The sequence below is a fragment of the Anser anser genome (assembly GCF_964211835.1).
Source record: "Anser anser genome assembly, chromosome: 2".
NCBI classification, from domain to species: domain Eukaryota; kingdom Metazoa; phylum Chordata; class Aves; order Anseriformes; family Anatidae; genus Anser; species Anser anser.
In genome coordinates, this window is record NC_139721.1 from 49583698 (window position 1) to 49598988 (window position 15291).

Below are 15291 nucleotides of genomic sequence, written 5' to 3' on the forward strand. Positions count from 1 at the left end.
TAAATGCTTGCTCCATTACACAAATATTTAATAATTCATATAATAAGAACAAGATGATTATGAAACTTTGTCCTGCCAACTTCTGAGCTCAGAGGTTTCAAGGGAGAGATGAAGTGGCAGGAGCAGTTTAAGGCCGTTGCAGCAGTGGGACAGAACGTAAGGAAAAGGGACTCCTCAACAGGCTGAAACGACAGAGGAAAAGTACAGTTTAGCATTTCAGTGCATGAAGCTTTTACAGGAAGCAGGAGGCATTGGGACTTACATTTAACATAACCTAGAAATACAAATATATTTCATCTATTGCATCTGTACACGCATCAGCAGTCAATCCTGTAACAGCAAGAACGGACAAAGTACTTCTCATCAAAGGCAAAGAAAATCAGTTATTTGGTCTAATTAAGCCTTTTCTTATCCCTTATTACGTGACCTTTGTTGTCCTTCTTTGAGAAGGCTTCAGCTGCTGTGTGGATTGTGCCTCGCATGCAGAACTTAGCGAAACAGGTGCTATTAGTCTGGTTCGTAGACACCCACCTGTTTGAGTCGTGATTCATAGTGATTTCATATCAGCAAGGCGTGCTTCAGGAAGAACTTAGATGAATTCTGCATCGTTTCCCCTTTTTCTCCTCAGTACAGGTGAATACTGAGAGAGAGATCGGTATCTGGATTACATTTTCAGTGGTCACATATAAAAGAAATATTTAAGTAAAAGTTGAGTTCTGTACCATAACCATTCTGCACTTCATAGGCTGGAAGTTGATGGCATGTCCCCAGCTATCTCATTAGTCACAGGAGGGGGAAGTGTAAGTTTTTGCCATTATATCCAGTAGCAGAGGGCACATGCTTCATGGTTTTGATTTCTCTTTATTGTGACAGAAGTCTGATGTTTGTGTTTGAGTGGTGAAGTTAGGGTGGAGTAGCTACTTGTCTCCAAAAAGAAATAGCTACCATAATCTTCAACCAAATCTAATATTCTACAGAGATTTTTTTTATAGAGTCTCAGGATATCTTTCACACCTTTTAGGCATTCAGAAGTAGTTAGGATGTACTTGCAAATGTCCAGTCATATCTCATCGGTGATGCAGGTTTATATGTTTCTATGCTACATACAGTGTGTATGTGTTCGTGTGGCTGAGAGCAGCAAGACAGGTGCCACACTCCCCTAAGGTTGATGGCAGAGAGGGATGTCTAGAAGTGATTTAGAGGCAAGATACAGATGGAGGCTTTTTTGAGCCCTTTCTGCATTGTAGGATGGGGATGGGCATACAGCTGGCTTCCAGGATGGCCTGGTAATGACAGCTTCAGTATCCCCCGATGGCTCATTTTCTCCCACAGCCAAACTGCTAATGAGATGCGTACAGTGCAGGAACAATGGCTTGGCCACCCTCGTCTTATAAGGAATAAAAAAATGAAGTTATACAATAATTTTGCAGTTCTTCTGGCATTCACATGGGTACTCTGGGTTAAAAATAATTAATGTATCATATTAGTCTGAAAAGATTTTATATTAGTCCTTGACAACGTATTAATATGAGAGGACAGGATAATGAATGACTTTAAGGGACCTGATACATCCACCTATTGCTTCAGATTTTGTACGTGTAGGATCAGGGTCTTGGCTATGTTGGCCATCACAGCCTGGAATCAAAAAGTACATACAAAAAAACAGCAGTGAAAAAATTCTTCTTAAATGTGATAGAAAGCAGTGGATGTATACCTGTTTCCCTAAATACTGGAACTGCATGTATCCAGGCATGGAAATGCAGAGGTTTCTCAGCCCTCTAAAATCATACTAGATGTAATTAAGAAATCTGTTTTCTCAAAGCAATTGGAAAGCTAATATGTAAAGATACTCCTCTGTGAGACAGAGACTGCTCTTTTGGGTGTTGGTTAAAAAAAATTAAAAATATCTGATGATTTTGCTAGACAGAACATTTATACTGCTTCTGTTCTGGAAACGTTTTAGAGGGCAGGTTTCTGATTTCGTTTGTCATTTAATCTACGCTCCCCCTCCTTTTAGTATGTTTTATGTTTTGAATGCAACATGTAGGTGGTTTTAAGCTGGTGAGAAGTTAATTGCTATGAAAGTCAAATAGATTAATTACACTAGAACTGAATTTTATCTTTACCATTAAGTGTGCGAATGCCAGGGCGTGTTTAGGCACTGGCTGCATTTGAGTCACAATACATGGATCTAACTGTGCTCTTTTGAACTGTGTTCAAAATCGATTTTGCCATTATTATTTTAATAGCACTCAAAAAATAGATGTACAATATAGAGAAAGGACAGAGGAGTGACCAAAGCTCCTTCAAGGAACATGTACTTCAGGAAAGGTGGGCATGTGTGCAGGCATTTAGGCAGACATGAACTAAAGGATCTCAAAGAAATCTACTGCAGCTGGTAAGACTTCTGTGTGGCCAGATTCATGCTTTGTGGATCGTGAAAATGCTATCCTTTAAAGCAACAACCTGCTCAGGGTGTGTGTCAGGAAGGGTTAAAGGGTTTTCTTACTTCTTCTCCTAACACAGCTTCAGGAGAGCTGAGCAGAATCCACCTTCTCTGAGCAAATTTCACCTCTGGATGCTGTGATGTACGAATTCATTGCAGTGTCTACTGAATTCATGCTGTGGTGTGTGCTGAAAAGGTGACTGTGTCAGCCTCCTGTTAAGTCCATCAGGGAACAAAAGCCCTTAGGGTACGTCTGCACTTTGGTCAGACTGAGGGTAATGCAGCAGACATGCTCAAGTTAGCTTTAAGCTAAAGAGCAGAACCGAGAGCAAAACCTCTTTAGCTTTTCACCCTGTTCCAATGCATTTCACTTTGAATGGTTTCTTTCCTTGTTTGGGCTGCTCAGCTTTTCAGGCAGGATTATGGCATTGCTGTTTCCTTTTGGAAGGGCCAATATTTTGGTGCTTTGAGGCTAGATTCATTATTTTCCCTTGCAGAAAGCTGTGTCTGCTTAAAATTATTCCTTGTCTGTGGATTTATGGGTACTGCTCCTTCAAAGGGGCTGTGTTATCACCTGGAGCTTTAGGTTAAGCAGCATATTTTGTCTTTCCTTTTGATTGGTGACAACAGACCCTCGGAACTAAGTTAAAATCTCTCTCGAGTCCTTTCAATGTGTTGATAAATAAAGGAGGCTTTACAGAAGAGGTGGATGGAGGAGCTTTGCCCCCTTTTCCTATATCTCTTTTAACCAGAGATGAGCTTTGACATCTTAAAGATGATTGACAAGGACTCTTTGTGCTGCTAGAAAAGATGCAGATTGCAGGGAAAGCCTTCTTGTTGTAATAGGCAATGTGCTCGAAAGCTTCTGGGGAAGTTCTTATTTCTGTGGTAGGCCATCCCCCAAACTGACCTGAAATTAAGCAGTTAATGCAAGTTTGATTTTGGTCTGGTTCTGCTTGCAGGATTCCTTCATGTACTCTGCAGTCCTGGGGAGATCTGTGCACAGTACCTACAGCTGTTAATGGTGCTTTATTTTGACTGTCAAACACTGGAGTAGAACTGTGTATTTATTTCTTTGTTTTTTTGTTTGTTTGTTTGTTTTCTTTGCATTTGATTTTTTCCCCTGCTTTATTCACAATTAATCCAGATGTTCCTGACTTTAGTTCTTCTATCTTGCAAGGAAAGGTGTGCACCATGGTTGTCAGCTCCAGCAGAGATTTTTGTTCCGCCCCCAGTTCTACCCAGCTAAGGTCGGTCCCAGTGCCTGCAACAGCCCTCGGTAATCGGTGAATTCATCGGTGCCTCTGGCTGTTCAACGCTGACTTTCTGCAGTTTGTGGAACATGGCAGTCAGTACCTGGTCTACAAAGATCTCCTCTCAGGTCTGGGTTATTTCAAAAGGGCTTCTCAGAACACACTGGACCACTTCAGTTAGGGTTTAGGCAGGGGAGAGCCGGGTCCTTGGGTGTTCTTTCTGGTGTTCAGCTGTCCCAGTCAATGTCTTGTTTGTCTGCTCTGCAACTGCCAGATATTTCTGAATCAAAAAGTTCTTGCTAAGATACAGAGTTACCCCTCTGACAATGTTTGGTTGCCTTAAATTGGAATGTAGCAAGGTAGAGGAGAGCTGATAGAAATGGCTCCTACTCCAGCTGAAATGAAAAATGTTTGTAAACGAGGAGGAATGGTGTTAATAGCTCAGAAAACGTGAATTATTGAATAGAGACGATAACATAAGGTTAACTGTTCCTTTTTGCCTGTTCTGCAGATATTTGTTGCTAGATCTCCCTACCTCGCATAGCGTTTTGTATGTGTGCCTATGTACATATGCTTACTGCCAAGTAGATGTATATACAAGAGATGTAACAATAACATTTGATAACTTATTTCAGTGGCTGTCCCTCAAGAAACAAAATAATGTGTGTTGTTACTGATTCTTGCCCACTGTCATTTCTGCCTTTTTCATATTAATGTATTATCTTGATGTAGCTGCTTTCAGCAGCACTAAGAGCGATCCATTTCCCTGGCGATTTTTGACAATTATCTTAGCAGCTGGTTAAAACATGCAGAAGAGGGGCAAAACAAATATTATGTCTATAAAAAGCTTGACATTGCTTTAATTCCACCAGTAGAATGAAAACAAAGGTTACGTACATCAGAAGCTTTTTCCTGATGTTTTGAGAAGATGACCTGATGATAAATAGGAAGATTTATTTTGAACAGTGAGTGAACTTGATGAGCCATTTCAAAACACTGTCTTTGGAAAAAAAAATATGCGTTTTTGTAAGGACAGAGGTTTTGGCAGTTTGGAGAAGTGAGGTTACGAGGATTGGCTCTGTGTACACAAAGTAAGGAAAACTTTAATAAAGTATTCTGTGTTCGCTTACAGCAAGCACTGTATGACATTTAACTTTCTAGTTTAGCAGTGAATCAGAGGAAACATACTTTTTGTATGGTATGTACAGATATAGTCGTACTATTAACAAATCGTGTTCGTGTCTGGACTAAATCCCCCATATCTTTCAATTCCAGATAGGAAGATTAAATTAGAATCTAAATTCTGAAAATGGCCTCATCTGTGTTCTTGGCTACATAAACAACATGTTCCTGAACACCTCAGCAATGTTAGATACTCAAAATCCAGAGCCAGCTTTTGCAGCTTGAAGATCTTTCGCTAAGGTACTTGTGAGGTCATGGATGGAAGGGATCAATGATAGCTCGCTCAGGAATGACACGTTTGTCTAGCCAGTACTGGCTGGTTTGACCTGTTCAAGAATTGACGCCGTGAAGTCTATGAGATAATCACAGCTGCTCAGTGGAGAATGTGAGGCAGCAAAGAATGTGTAGTCCCACATTCGTGTCTCCCAGGATCCAGGTGTCTGCTTTGTCAAGAACCAGGAAGCTTTAGGATGCTATTGTCATCTCCTGTCTTTAAGCCACGTGTCAGACTTACCAGAATTTTCTTACGTTTTGTGGTCAAGAAGTAGATCTAGTTATAGCTGAACCAGCTGTAATTTTGCTCTTCTTAAGGTTCCTCAGCAAAGAACTCTCCATACAGTCTATGTATTTTGTTTTGTTATCTATAAAACTATTTTTCTGACTTTTTTTTAATAATAAATGATTTCTAAACGTTTTTTCCTAAGTTTTTAAAACAACTTTTATTAAACAAATTTTGCTTTCTCTTCTGAACGTTTTGTCATCTGACCATAAAGTGATTAGGAGAAAGGAGGGGGTCATTCACATCAGGAATTGTGTAGCAGCCTATCAAAGTTCTTTGGGAACTTTTTAAAGTTTGTGGTAATCGTGCTTCCATCCATTCATGAATCACGTAAGCAGATTTCATAAATGCAGATACACGAGAGCACGTTCTTTCCAATGCCTCCTCTTTGCCTGTAGAAGGTTGACTTTTGCATGTTGGATGTGCTCCTACTGTGCAACAAGTTCTTCCACATGTTAGGGTATTTGGGCTTGATGAATCTTAGACTGGTACCCAAGAGTTGGATGATGCCATTGGTCTTGTTGCCTGTAGTTCAGCCTGACGTGGGGCAAATGCTGGACCTGCGGAATTGACTCCTACATGATTCCTCACAGTCCTTCCTCAAGGTTTCACCACAGTTCATGCCCTACCAACTTCTGATGAGTTATCTTTGATGATCATGATTTCTACAATGCACAAACCCCAGAGCTTCTGTGTGTCCTCAGTCATTAGGTAAAAGGGTTCAGCCTCACTTGTTTCTGTTTCACTGTTTGCAATGATTGGTTCTTTCCTATCACTGAATCTTCTCAAAATTACTCCCATTCAGAGGCTGGAACAGCGATCTCACCAGCTTTGTTTCCCTCTGCGGGGTCCAAGTTATAAGTTGAGGAATGAGTCTGTATTTCCCTGCTCTCCCATCCCTTCTAGGTGGGTCCAACCCCACTTCCAGTACTCGTGAGTACTTCTAGTACTTAAAACGACTAAGTTGTAAAAAGGCTGCTGTTTTAAGAGACTTCTCCGTGGCATAGTCCAGCCATAGTGCTGGGTCATCCTCTCTTTCACTTTCTGGTTCTCGTTTACTCCCTGTGCTAGGTGATCAACGTAAAGAAGCCCCTTCTGTTTAATTATCTAACTGCTCAGCTCCAGTCTTTGCTCCAGCAGTCCTGCAGAATTCTCCCTGTGCTCACAGTGATCACTGCTCGAAGCTTCTTCCTTCTCCTTCCTGGAGGGACTTGCAGTCCTAGCTCACGCAGGTTATCTGCCTTGCTGTGGAAGGCATTTCAGCTAGGGTTCGTTGGGCCAGGCCAATGACTTTCTGCAGGTCGGGTCCTGCAGCAGTGGAGATTCAGACCACTCTCCTTTGACTCCCAGGTAAGTGTCCTTCACAAGGATGCAGTTATTGCCTTCAGTGCTGATAGATTTTGTAAAGAACTGGAACTGTTTTTGATAAGAGACAGCAAATGTACTCTGCAATACCAAAATGTTTGTTTACTTACAAAACTATTTGTAAATGAATCAGTGATTGGAACTATAGAAATAGCTGAGATCAAGGTAAATAGGTGTTAATCGAATGTTCCCTTCAAATGCATGTTGTTTCCATGGTACAGTAGAGTGACGTGGTAAAATTAAAATGGTTTATTTTAAGAAGCAACCTTTTTTTTTGCTTTTTTGTTTTCTTTTTGAGCAAGGAAGGTTTTGAAATGATTTCTTAGGAGCAACTTCAGCTCACATGGAAATGTTTTGTTAAATGATGCTACACTCAGATTTTTTTTCCTAATTGCTGAAAGCTGTGTCAGAATTTTGTACAAATGTTTGCAGTATAAATGTTTTAAAAATAGCTTTTGCAGCACTGCATGGTCACATTTTCTACAAGCGTGTGGATAGCCAGAGTTCATGGAACTATTCCTGTTTCTAAAATCGTTGGGGTTGAACCATTGAGTCTAAATCATTTGGTAGAATTAGTATCCATGTCATTAGGTAGAATTCTGACTGCATGTCAGAATCTTGGGGACCTTTGCTTTAAACAGGCTGGCTATGCCTAATTAAAATTTTCCTTTCCATCTCCTGCTTTTAATGATTCAGCAGATAGGTTTGGAAATCACTAATTTAATTTGCCTTTTACTTGGTTTCCTTTGTCTTGCAAGCTCATTCCTTTTCCTAAGGCGTCTCAATGCCTAAGAGGACAACTGTGACCTTTAAAGTGAAGAAAGAGATTACCACACTTGGCGTGATTTTTATTTTAAAGGACATTCAGGACATCAGTGTAGGTGTCTTTTTTTTTTAAACTAAGTACATGTGCACTCAAAACACTTCAGGAAATGCTGAAATGCAGTAAAAGGAAAAATAATCTTCTGAACTGTGTGTCTAGATTTTAGAGACTTCCCCTGGAACAAATTATATGGTTAACTTCCCTGAAAACTTGTTTCTCATTTTTACATTACACAAACAATCAAAGGTGGACATTTTTAGCAATGCGTTTTCCTTTTGTTTTCTTTCTTTTTTTTTTTCTTGTGCATGCTTATTTCATGTGCTATTCCAACCCACATTTTGTTTCTCTTTGGCACTGAGGCACTCTTACATAATTTTTCAGAAATACAAGAGTGTTCTGCAGCAGTAGTCCAAAAGGCTACAGCCTGCAGTAGCATTTTTGCAGAGTTTTGGGATGATCGCAGTAGAATGGGGTATTGTTTTTGATAAGGCCTGTTCTCACAGGGTTCTTAAATGCCTGTTTCTCTGCTCTTGGCCTCCTCTCAAGTTTCTGATAAACACGACTCTACAATGGAGTGGGTGAGACAGCTTTAACTTATGTCACTTCTCAAACGCAGCACTTGAGTTTCTTTCAGGAGAACTCAAAGAAAAGAAAGCAGTGTAAATGTCACGGCTGCCATTCTTCGTTAATCCCTGTTTACATGCATGATAGGGGATGTTGTGCATCTTCATGTAATAAACTCACGTTAGCCTGAGATAAGCTCGGCGCAATTAATTCTGCGGTCGTTCACACGGATGTGAGAAGTTGGTCTGCGGAGGTCAGAGTGGCTGCAAGGTGTGTGAGGGAGAGTCCAGCCCCCTAGATCAAGGTGTGGATGCGTTGTAGGGTGCTGTGTTTGGACTGCCAGATATCCAGCCTAGGAGCAGTGTTAGGGAAAGTGCACGAAAGATTCACCTCCGGAGGGGTTGGGCTTGCAGTGTTCTCACTTCCACTGTTACCTTCAAGCTTTGTAGCATTGCCTAATATTCCCGTACGTTACTCTGGTAGTTAGTACAGAGCTATGTAAGTCAGATGAATGAGTAGTTTGCATCAGGAGATGTATCAGTGGTTGTATAGATACTGGCAGTTTGATTGCTGTGGAGGAACGGAGTAAATCTGCAGTCCTGTGGTGTGGTATCCTTGGATCAAACCCATCTCCTGCCTCGTTCCCTCTGCAAGGTGTCTGTGCCATCAGCAAACGGAGAGCAGCCAGGGTGTGGTTTACGGTGATCCCTAGGAGGAAAACAAAGCCATTTCTGCATCCCTTGATTCTTCCTAAATTAGAGATATCCCCAGAGGTGGCAATCACTGTATTGTCCCCGTCAGGCACCACAGTTCTTGCGTGTTGCTTACTGCCATTCTGTGGCCTCACGCCAGCTTTACGTTATCGCCCCCTTCCCCCTCCAACTATTAGACTGGGGCTGGAGGAGCGATGCACCAGCATCTCTTCTGCCGCTGCTTGTGATCTGCAGATTCAGAAACCTGTCTTTGAAAATGCAGCCATGGCAAATGTAACGGGTATTGGCTAACAAATCGTTGGCTCAAGCTCCGGCGCACGGAGTTTACTACAAAGAAGCATTTACTTCCCTGCTGGACATGTATTAATGTTATAACAAGTTTTTAATAGATGAAGGAATGAGGTTTCTGCTCTATCCCCTGGGAGACAACTAGACAAACAACTATTAGGAAATCTTAGCTGATAATTATTTAAATGTTTGGTTTCTTAATTTCATCATTTTACTTGGGCAACTTTGTATTAACCTAAATAGTTCCCTTCATTCCTCAGTGCTTGTGTTTCCCAAGTATTTGTAAATCACTACCAAGTCTTCCTTTCCCACAGGCATTGCTTATCCTAACTGTTGACTGAAAATCAATTCCTCCATCTAATGACTCTGTCACTGTTCTCTGAACTCTTTCCATTTTACATTATCCATCTGGCAACAAAATCTCCAAAAACGAGAGCAGACTGCAGATGTGGTAGCTCCGTGGCTGTTGAGACAGGGATCTGCTGCAAACCATTGTACATCAGGAACTAGCTGTTTCTGGGATCAAAATACAAAGTCATTTGTCCCCATCTTTTTCACCCAGGACACCTTGGTGTAAGAAAATATTTGAGGTAGAAACACGCTGAAGTTACATTGTTTTTATTTACACCATTCCCTTTTTTTCCTTTTTCCATCTTTTCTACACCCATTACGCATTTAAAGCTCTCATTCTCATCAGAAATGTAAGGCTTTTTGACCCAGGACCTGACTGGTCTTCCCCAGTCTAGTTTGCTAATAAAAATAATATCGGCAAATAAAAGCTAGCAGGTTTCCCCACCAGACCAACTGGGGTGTGCAGTAAAGGGACCTTCTGCTGTAGTTCCCTGCCCTGCCTATGCTGCATCCCACATTCTGTAGGAGTTAAAGTTCAACTGCAGTGTGTGATTGTCGTATTATTTTCTCCATTATCTCCTAGCCTAATGAGCAGTGTGTTTTCATTGAATCTTAGAATGGTTTGGGTTGGAAGGGGCCTTTAAAGGTCACCTAGACCAACGCCTCTGCCACGGGCAGGACATCTTTCACTAGATTAGGTTGCTCAAAGCCCCGTCTAACCTGAGTTTGAAACGTGCTTCCCAAGGATACCTCGTGTTCTTGCTCTGAGCTGGTTGCACAACTCTCATGTCCCCACATGTTGGGTCGTCTTCTGGCCTGCCTCACACAGGGCAGAGGAGAAAGGAGGTGCCTGTGTATAGTCGCTGTGCTCACGCAGCAGAGGGAGGTTGGGCAGGAATGGGAATTCCACCTTCAGCAATGTCTGACTGCTTAGAATAGTCTCATTGCATTTCTCCTGTCATTGACTGTCTATTTTTGGACTCAGTTGTAAAAGCAAAGAAAAAAAAATGTCTGCATATATGGGAATTTAATTTCAACGAAAGTATTTCAGTTTTTGTTTGTGTTATCACAAGGTCACTAAGTTGTTTTTTTTTTATTCTCCTTTCAATTTTACAGGTTATCACTGCTAGCTTATCACCACTCTTCTTTGTCATGACTGCTAACGCACTGACAATTTCTTGGTAAGTACCTTTGTGAACTTTTTTCTCAACAGTAAAAACGAATTTCCACAGAGTGTTTCACGTGGAAATACTTTTCAAATGGCAAACTCTATTAGTGCTAGTAATATTGTGCATGTAAGGAGAACCAGGTGTGATGGATTCAGTACAGCAAGATGAACAGAAGAGTGTTTCTTTTCCCTCTGTGGGAGAACGTGGACATTTCAGACATTAAGCACCACCACAATTCACTCAGCATGTTTTACAGCTAGATAAATGGATGCAATAGGCAAATAAATGACTTACTCAACGTCATACTGTAAATCAGTGGCAGAACTGGACGTAAAACATAGGAGTCATGGTTTGGTTAATAGTCTTTTTAGCCAATAGAGTGCATTCAAGTTTCTGAATAGACCCTAGTGCTGTGTATAGTGTGAATGCATAAATAGAGGTAGAAAAATAAACTACTACTAATAAACTTTTTTCCAAATCTGTATCTGGATTTTGTAACATTTAGCCATGTGTTACGAATCACCTAACCTGGCATTTTTGGGTACTGATATAAAGGACTGGATTGCAAACTCCTTTGGTCAAAGACAGCGGTTTGTGTTTGAAGAGCACCCGGCGAAAGGGAATCCCAGCCCAGGGCTGATGCTCTCAAGTGCTTCTGCCGTGCACATAACAACTAAAGAAGGGGTTAGGCATGTATCTCTGAGGATAGATTTGTTACTGGAAATAAGCCTGCTTGCTTTTGAACAGCTTTAGGCTCCCTTTTCCTGCCCTCAGAGTTTGATTGTCAGTCTAAGGATTCAGCCCTGCACTGAATGGAATTAGCATATTCCATTCCCAGGTGTGATCAAGAAGTTAGGGAAAGGAGAATTTTGCTTTAAACTAGCCCCATTTATGTATATGTGAATATGCATCCCCATATGTATGTTATGCATACGTAATCTCAAATGCTAAGGTAAGTCCTTTGTGGTTTTCGTTAGCTCTAGCTCACATTTATGTGGCCCGTGTACACAAGAGCCTGATCTAACAGCAACGTGCTTGCCATACTCCCAGCACGGGCCATTAACTTGCTGTTCCTGACCTCATTTTACATGCACTAGCCCAGGTCTGTCCTGCATGCTGGAGGTAGGCTTTTATAATACATACATATTCACTAACGTATGGAAAAACAGAAGCAACATCACTATGAATGTGAACACGTAGACCTGTATAGTTGCACGTATACTACATGCCCTCCTGTATGTAATATAAATAATGAATGTGTCTGTATCATTAAAAGAAACTTTGCTTTGCTGCCCTTAGGCCAGTATTACGCTTTCATGGTTACAATTAAAAAGTATCTTTATTTATTTTCAAGTCCTATTATTGTTTGTGCCTTGGTAGTGCCTTGGCTAAGCTCTGGAAATATTCTTAGATGATAGCAGCTGCAAAGCACTCATGAGATCATTAATCACTGAGGTTTTTAGTGTTGCTCCAGTTTTGTCAGGGACAATATCATATGTTAATTTCTGAGTGATGGGCAAAGGCAGTTAGCTGTCACTCCCACAATAAGCAGAAGCCAAAGGATTTGCCAGATGGTAAACCGAAGGTAAATAAAGGGTTGGCGTTTAGCCATGGATTTTAGATCTGCTTCATCCCTGTTATAATGATTGTTTCTATTGGCCTAGTAATCTAGTTAAGTATGGATTGCATGGGCTTGTGAATACCTGAAACTTCCAGTCCTGCAGAAAGGGATTCTTCTTCTCCACTGATGAAGGACATAAGGTATTATAAACAATTTAAATGCAGGTGCATTTTTTACAGGATAGTGTTGTACAGTTTAATCTTTTGTATAGGATTGCCAGTCTAATTTTTAGAGTGCTACAGCAGTGATAGATTATTTTTTTTTAAGTCTCTGTCAAAAATCTTGTAGAGAACACACAAAAAGGAAAAAAAAAAAAAGTAATTTTTAAGACACTGTTGGTTTTAGTTCTTCCTATATGCATTGGGTTTCTCTCCATGGAATAAAAAAGAATACATTATCCAACCTTACCTTCCAAAGGAATTAATGCAGAGATGTGTTTAGAACTGGTGCTGAAATCTAGGCAAGACATGGGAGTTAACCCTCTCCAAAGAGAAGTGCTCAGGTGGTTAGTGATTTCAGGCACACAGACTCGTGTGTTTCAGATCATTTTGACAAGCCTGCAGCCCTCGCAGCTCCTTGTTGGCAGTTCCACTTGTGGAGGTATTCTGTCTCCACAGCAGGCTGTCAGCACCTACCTCCCAGGGCTGCTTACTGTGTAATTGTGAGGTATTGTGTCATGGTTGTACAAGGTTTGTTCCTCTCAGGAACAAGGGGAATTATGTGATTTTTAAAGCAGCTCACCAAAACTAATCATATAAGTGAATGTAATGCTATTAAAGACCAGAGCCTTCAGCTTCACATGCATTTTTATCTTAGGGAAAAAAAAAACACTCTTGCAAATGAACTACATGAAAGTTTGTTTTGTTTATGAAGTTCATTAAGGAGCTTTTCTGTTTCATAATCTAACTAAGCCATGAGGCTAAGATGAAAGGTCAATATGCTTAGCTTTGCAATGTTACGAAAGTGGAGAAGAGTCCGTGTCCTAGCATATTGCTCTCGGATATGATAGCAGGAAAGATTTTGGAGATTTTAACTATTACACAAATGAAGTTGGGTTGATAGATTATTTCAGTGAATGGTTTTGTTTGTAAAAAGCATTCATCCTCATTTGGATTTATGACATTCATCTTGCTTCACGCCTGAGTCTTGGCGAGAAGTGTTAGAGCCACCACTGTGCTGTGAGCAGCAGGGGAAGGAAGTGCCTGGGCACATGTGCCGTTTCAGCCAGGGCACTTCTCTTCCGCCAGCTGCCTCGCAAAGAGCAGCAAACACAAGGGTTTCTACTGGCCTCCCTAGGACAGTGGGAACTCCCCAGAGCAAAATGCTTTTTCCAGATTTCCTCAGCTCACAAAACCCAGGCTTTACATCTCCTTCTGCCTTCCTTTCCTTTTCTTGCCGGCATGTGGGCATATAGTTACTCTCCTAACTACATGCGATCTTTTCTACGTAGACTTGTGTCTTTTCACGTGAACTACCGTCGGCCCTAACATACACAAAGGGTAGTTTCTGGTGAGATCTGTAGAATAAGACATTTCTTTTTTCAGCCTCTTATCGAGACAAGTGAAAAAATCACCTGGGATACTGTCTCTAGGTTGAAATGTATTTAGACAAATTAATTCAGTTCTCTTAATGCTGTGGTGTGTTTGGCATTGTATCAAGTAAAGGGACTTGCCTGATGCTGAATTTGTGGTTTGCTTTGTTTACAGCCTTGTGATCAGTGGCGTTGGAGAAGCTTTGCTTGTGTACACTGAAAGGACAGGCACGTAAAGCGGAACCAGATCTCGCCAGCTGGAAAAGAGCTGACTTGCAGCCTAGAGAGCCTATCATGAATAAAATGCAGCAGCAAGAATGAAGAAGCGCAACCAAACACAGGGAAAAAGGCCTATTTTTTTTTTTTTATTAAGAAGGAAAAACTGTGCTATTAGTGCTGGTAAGAGAGCAGCACAGTTGGTAGGATGATTTGGAGCCTTTGCCTCAAAGCACAAGACAAAACTATTTCTGATTGATGTGGTAAAGGAAAAACTGTGCTGCCTCATGCCATTGGCCTTGTGCAAAAACGTCTCAGTAGCAGCTTTTTGCACAGGGAACTGAACTCAGGAAAAGCAGCATTCCCCACTGGATGCTCCCAGGTTTTTTTTGTTGTTGTTGAAAGCTGACAGTAGGTTATGCCAAACAATGTCAGAGCCCAAATCCTGCCCTGAATTCAGTATCAGGAAGGATGGACTTTGTTTCCAACTGTTCTGAAAGCGGCAAGCCGCTGCGCACAGGTCTGTAGTCACATCGTCTGAGCTGGCACAGTGACATAGGCAACGGGGCTTCTGGAGATAATTCCCTCATGAAACCACGGTGGGTTGACAGCTTTGCCAAATGGGGAAATCAGCAATAAATCTCAATGTCTGTAGTGCTTGCTGTTTGTGTGTTTTTTTTCTTCTCCCATTCCCCAAGATTTCTCTTGAAGTCTGTGAATTTTTGTCATCTGGAAGGGGTGGAGGGAATTGTACTGTTCCCAGCAGTGGTTTGTCTCCTAAATTGTTGCAAGAGGCAACAAAGATTATAAAACTTGAATGGATGTCATAAAGAGTCTAGGGCAATTTATCTCAGGAGTTCTTAAAATTAATTTCTGGTTGCTTAATGGATGTTAGAAATTAGTCTTGATGTATTAGCGCCTGGGAAAGCAATTTATGTCAAAGTGGTGTTAAATGTTGACTTGATAGTATTGTGAGGAAGGTCTACGTGGTAAAAGGAGCTTGATAACAAATGTTCAGTAAGGAGACAGACTTGTCTCTCATGGCATTAGATACCTAAACTGTAGTCCCTTCATCTAAGTTGACAAAAATTTCCTTCATGGTTGGTGGAAGGAATGGGGTGCCCTCACAGAGAACAACGGTGCCTCATGAAGCAGTCCCCGAGTGATAGCTTACGTTTTGCAATTATAGCTGGAACCTCTGCTGTGGGAA

At 41.2% G+C, this 15291-nt stretch overlaps 1 protein-coding gene across 3 annotated transcripts in view; it reads left to right on the forward strand.

Moving 5' to 3' along the window:
- The window catches only part of TMEM241 (transmembrane protein 241), a 56388-nt gene extending 41653 nt beyond the window's left edge, over window positions 1-14735 (forward strand). For 2 of the 3 annotated variants that reach the window (XM_083823950.1, XM_083823949.1), the window contains exons 14-15: window positions 10661-10725; window positions 14041-14735. In XM_083823950.1, coding sequence (XP_083680076.1) covers window positions 10661-10725; window positions 14041-14101 — 126 coding nt within the window. In that variant the 3' untranslated portion in view covers window positions 14102-14735. Of the gene's footprint in view, window positions 1-10660; window positions 10726-14040 lie in introns of those variants that run through there. The other variant, XR_014579621.1, reaches the window with a different exon arrangement.
- Window positions 14736-15291: the final 556 nt, after the last annotated feature.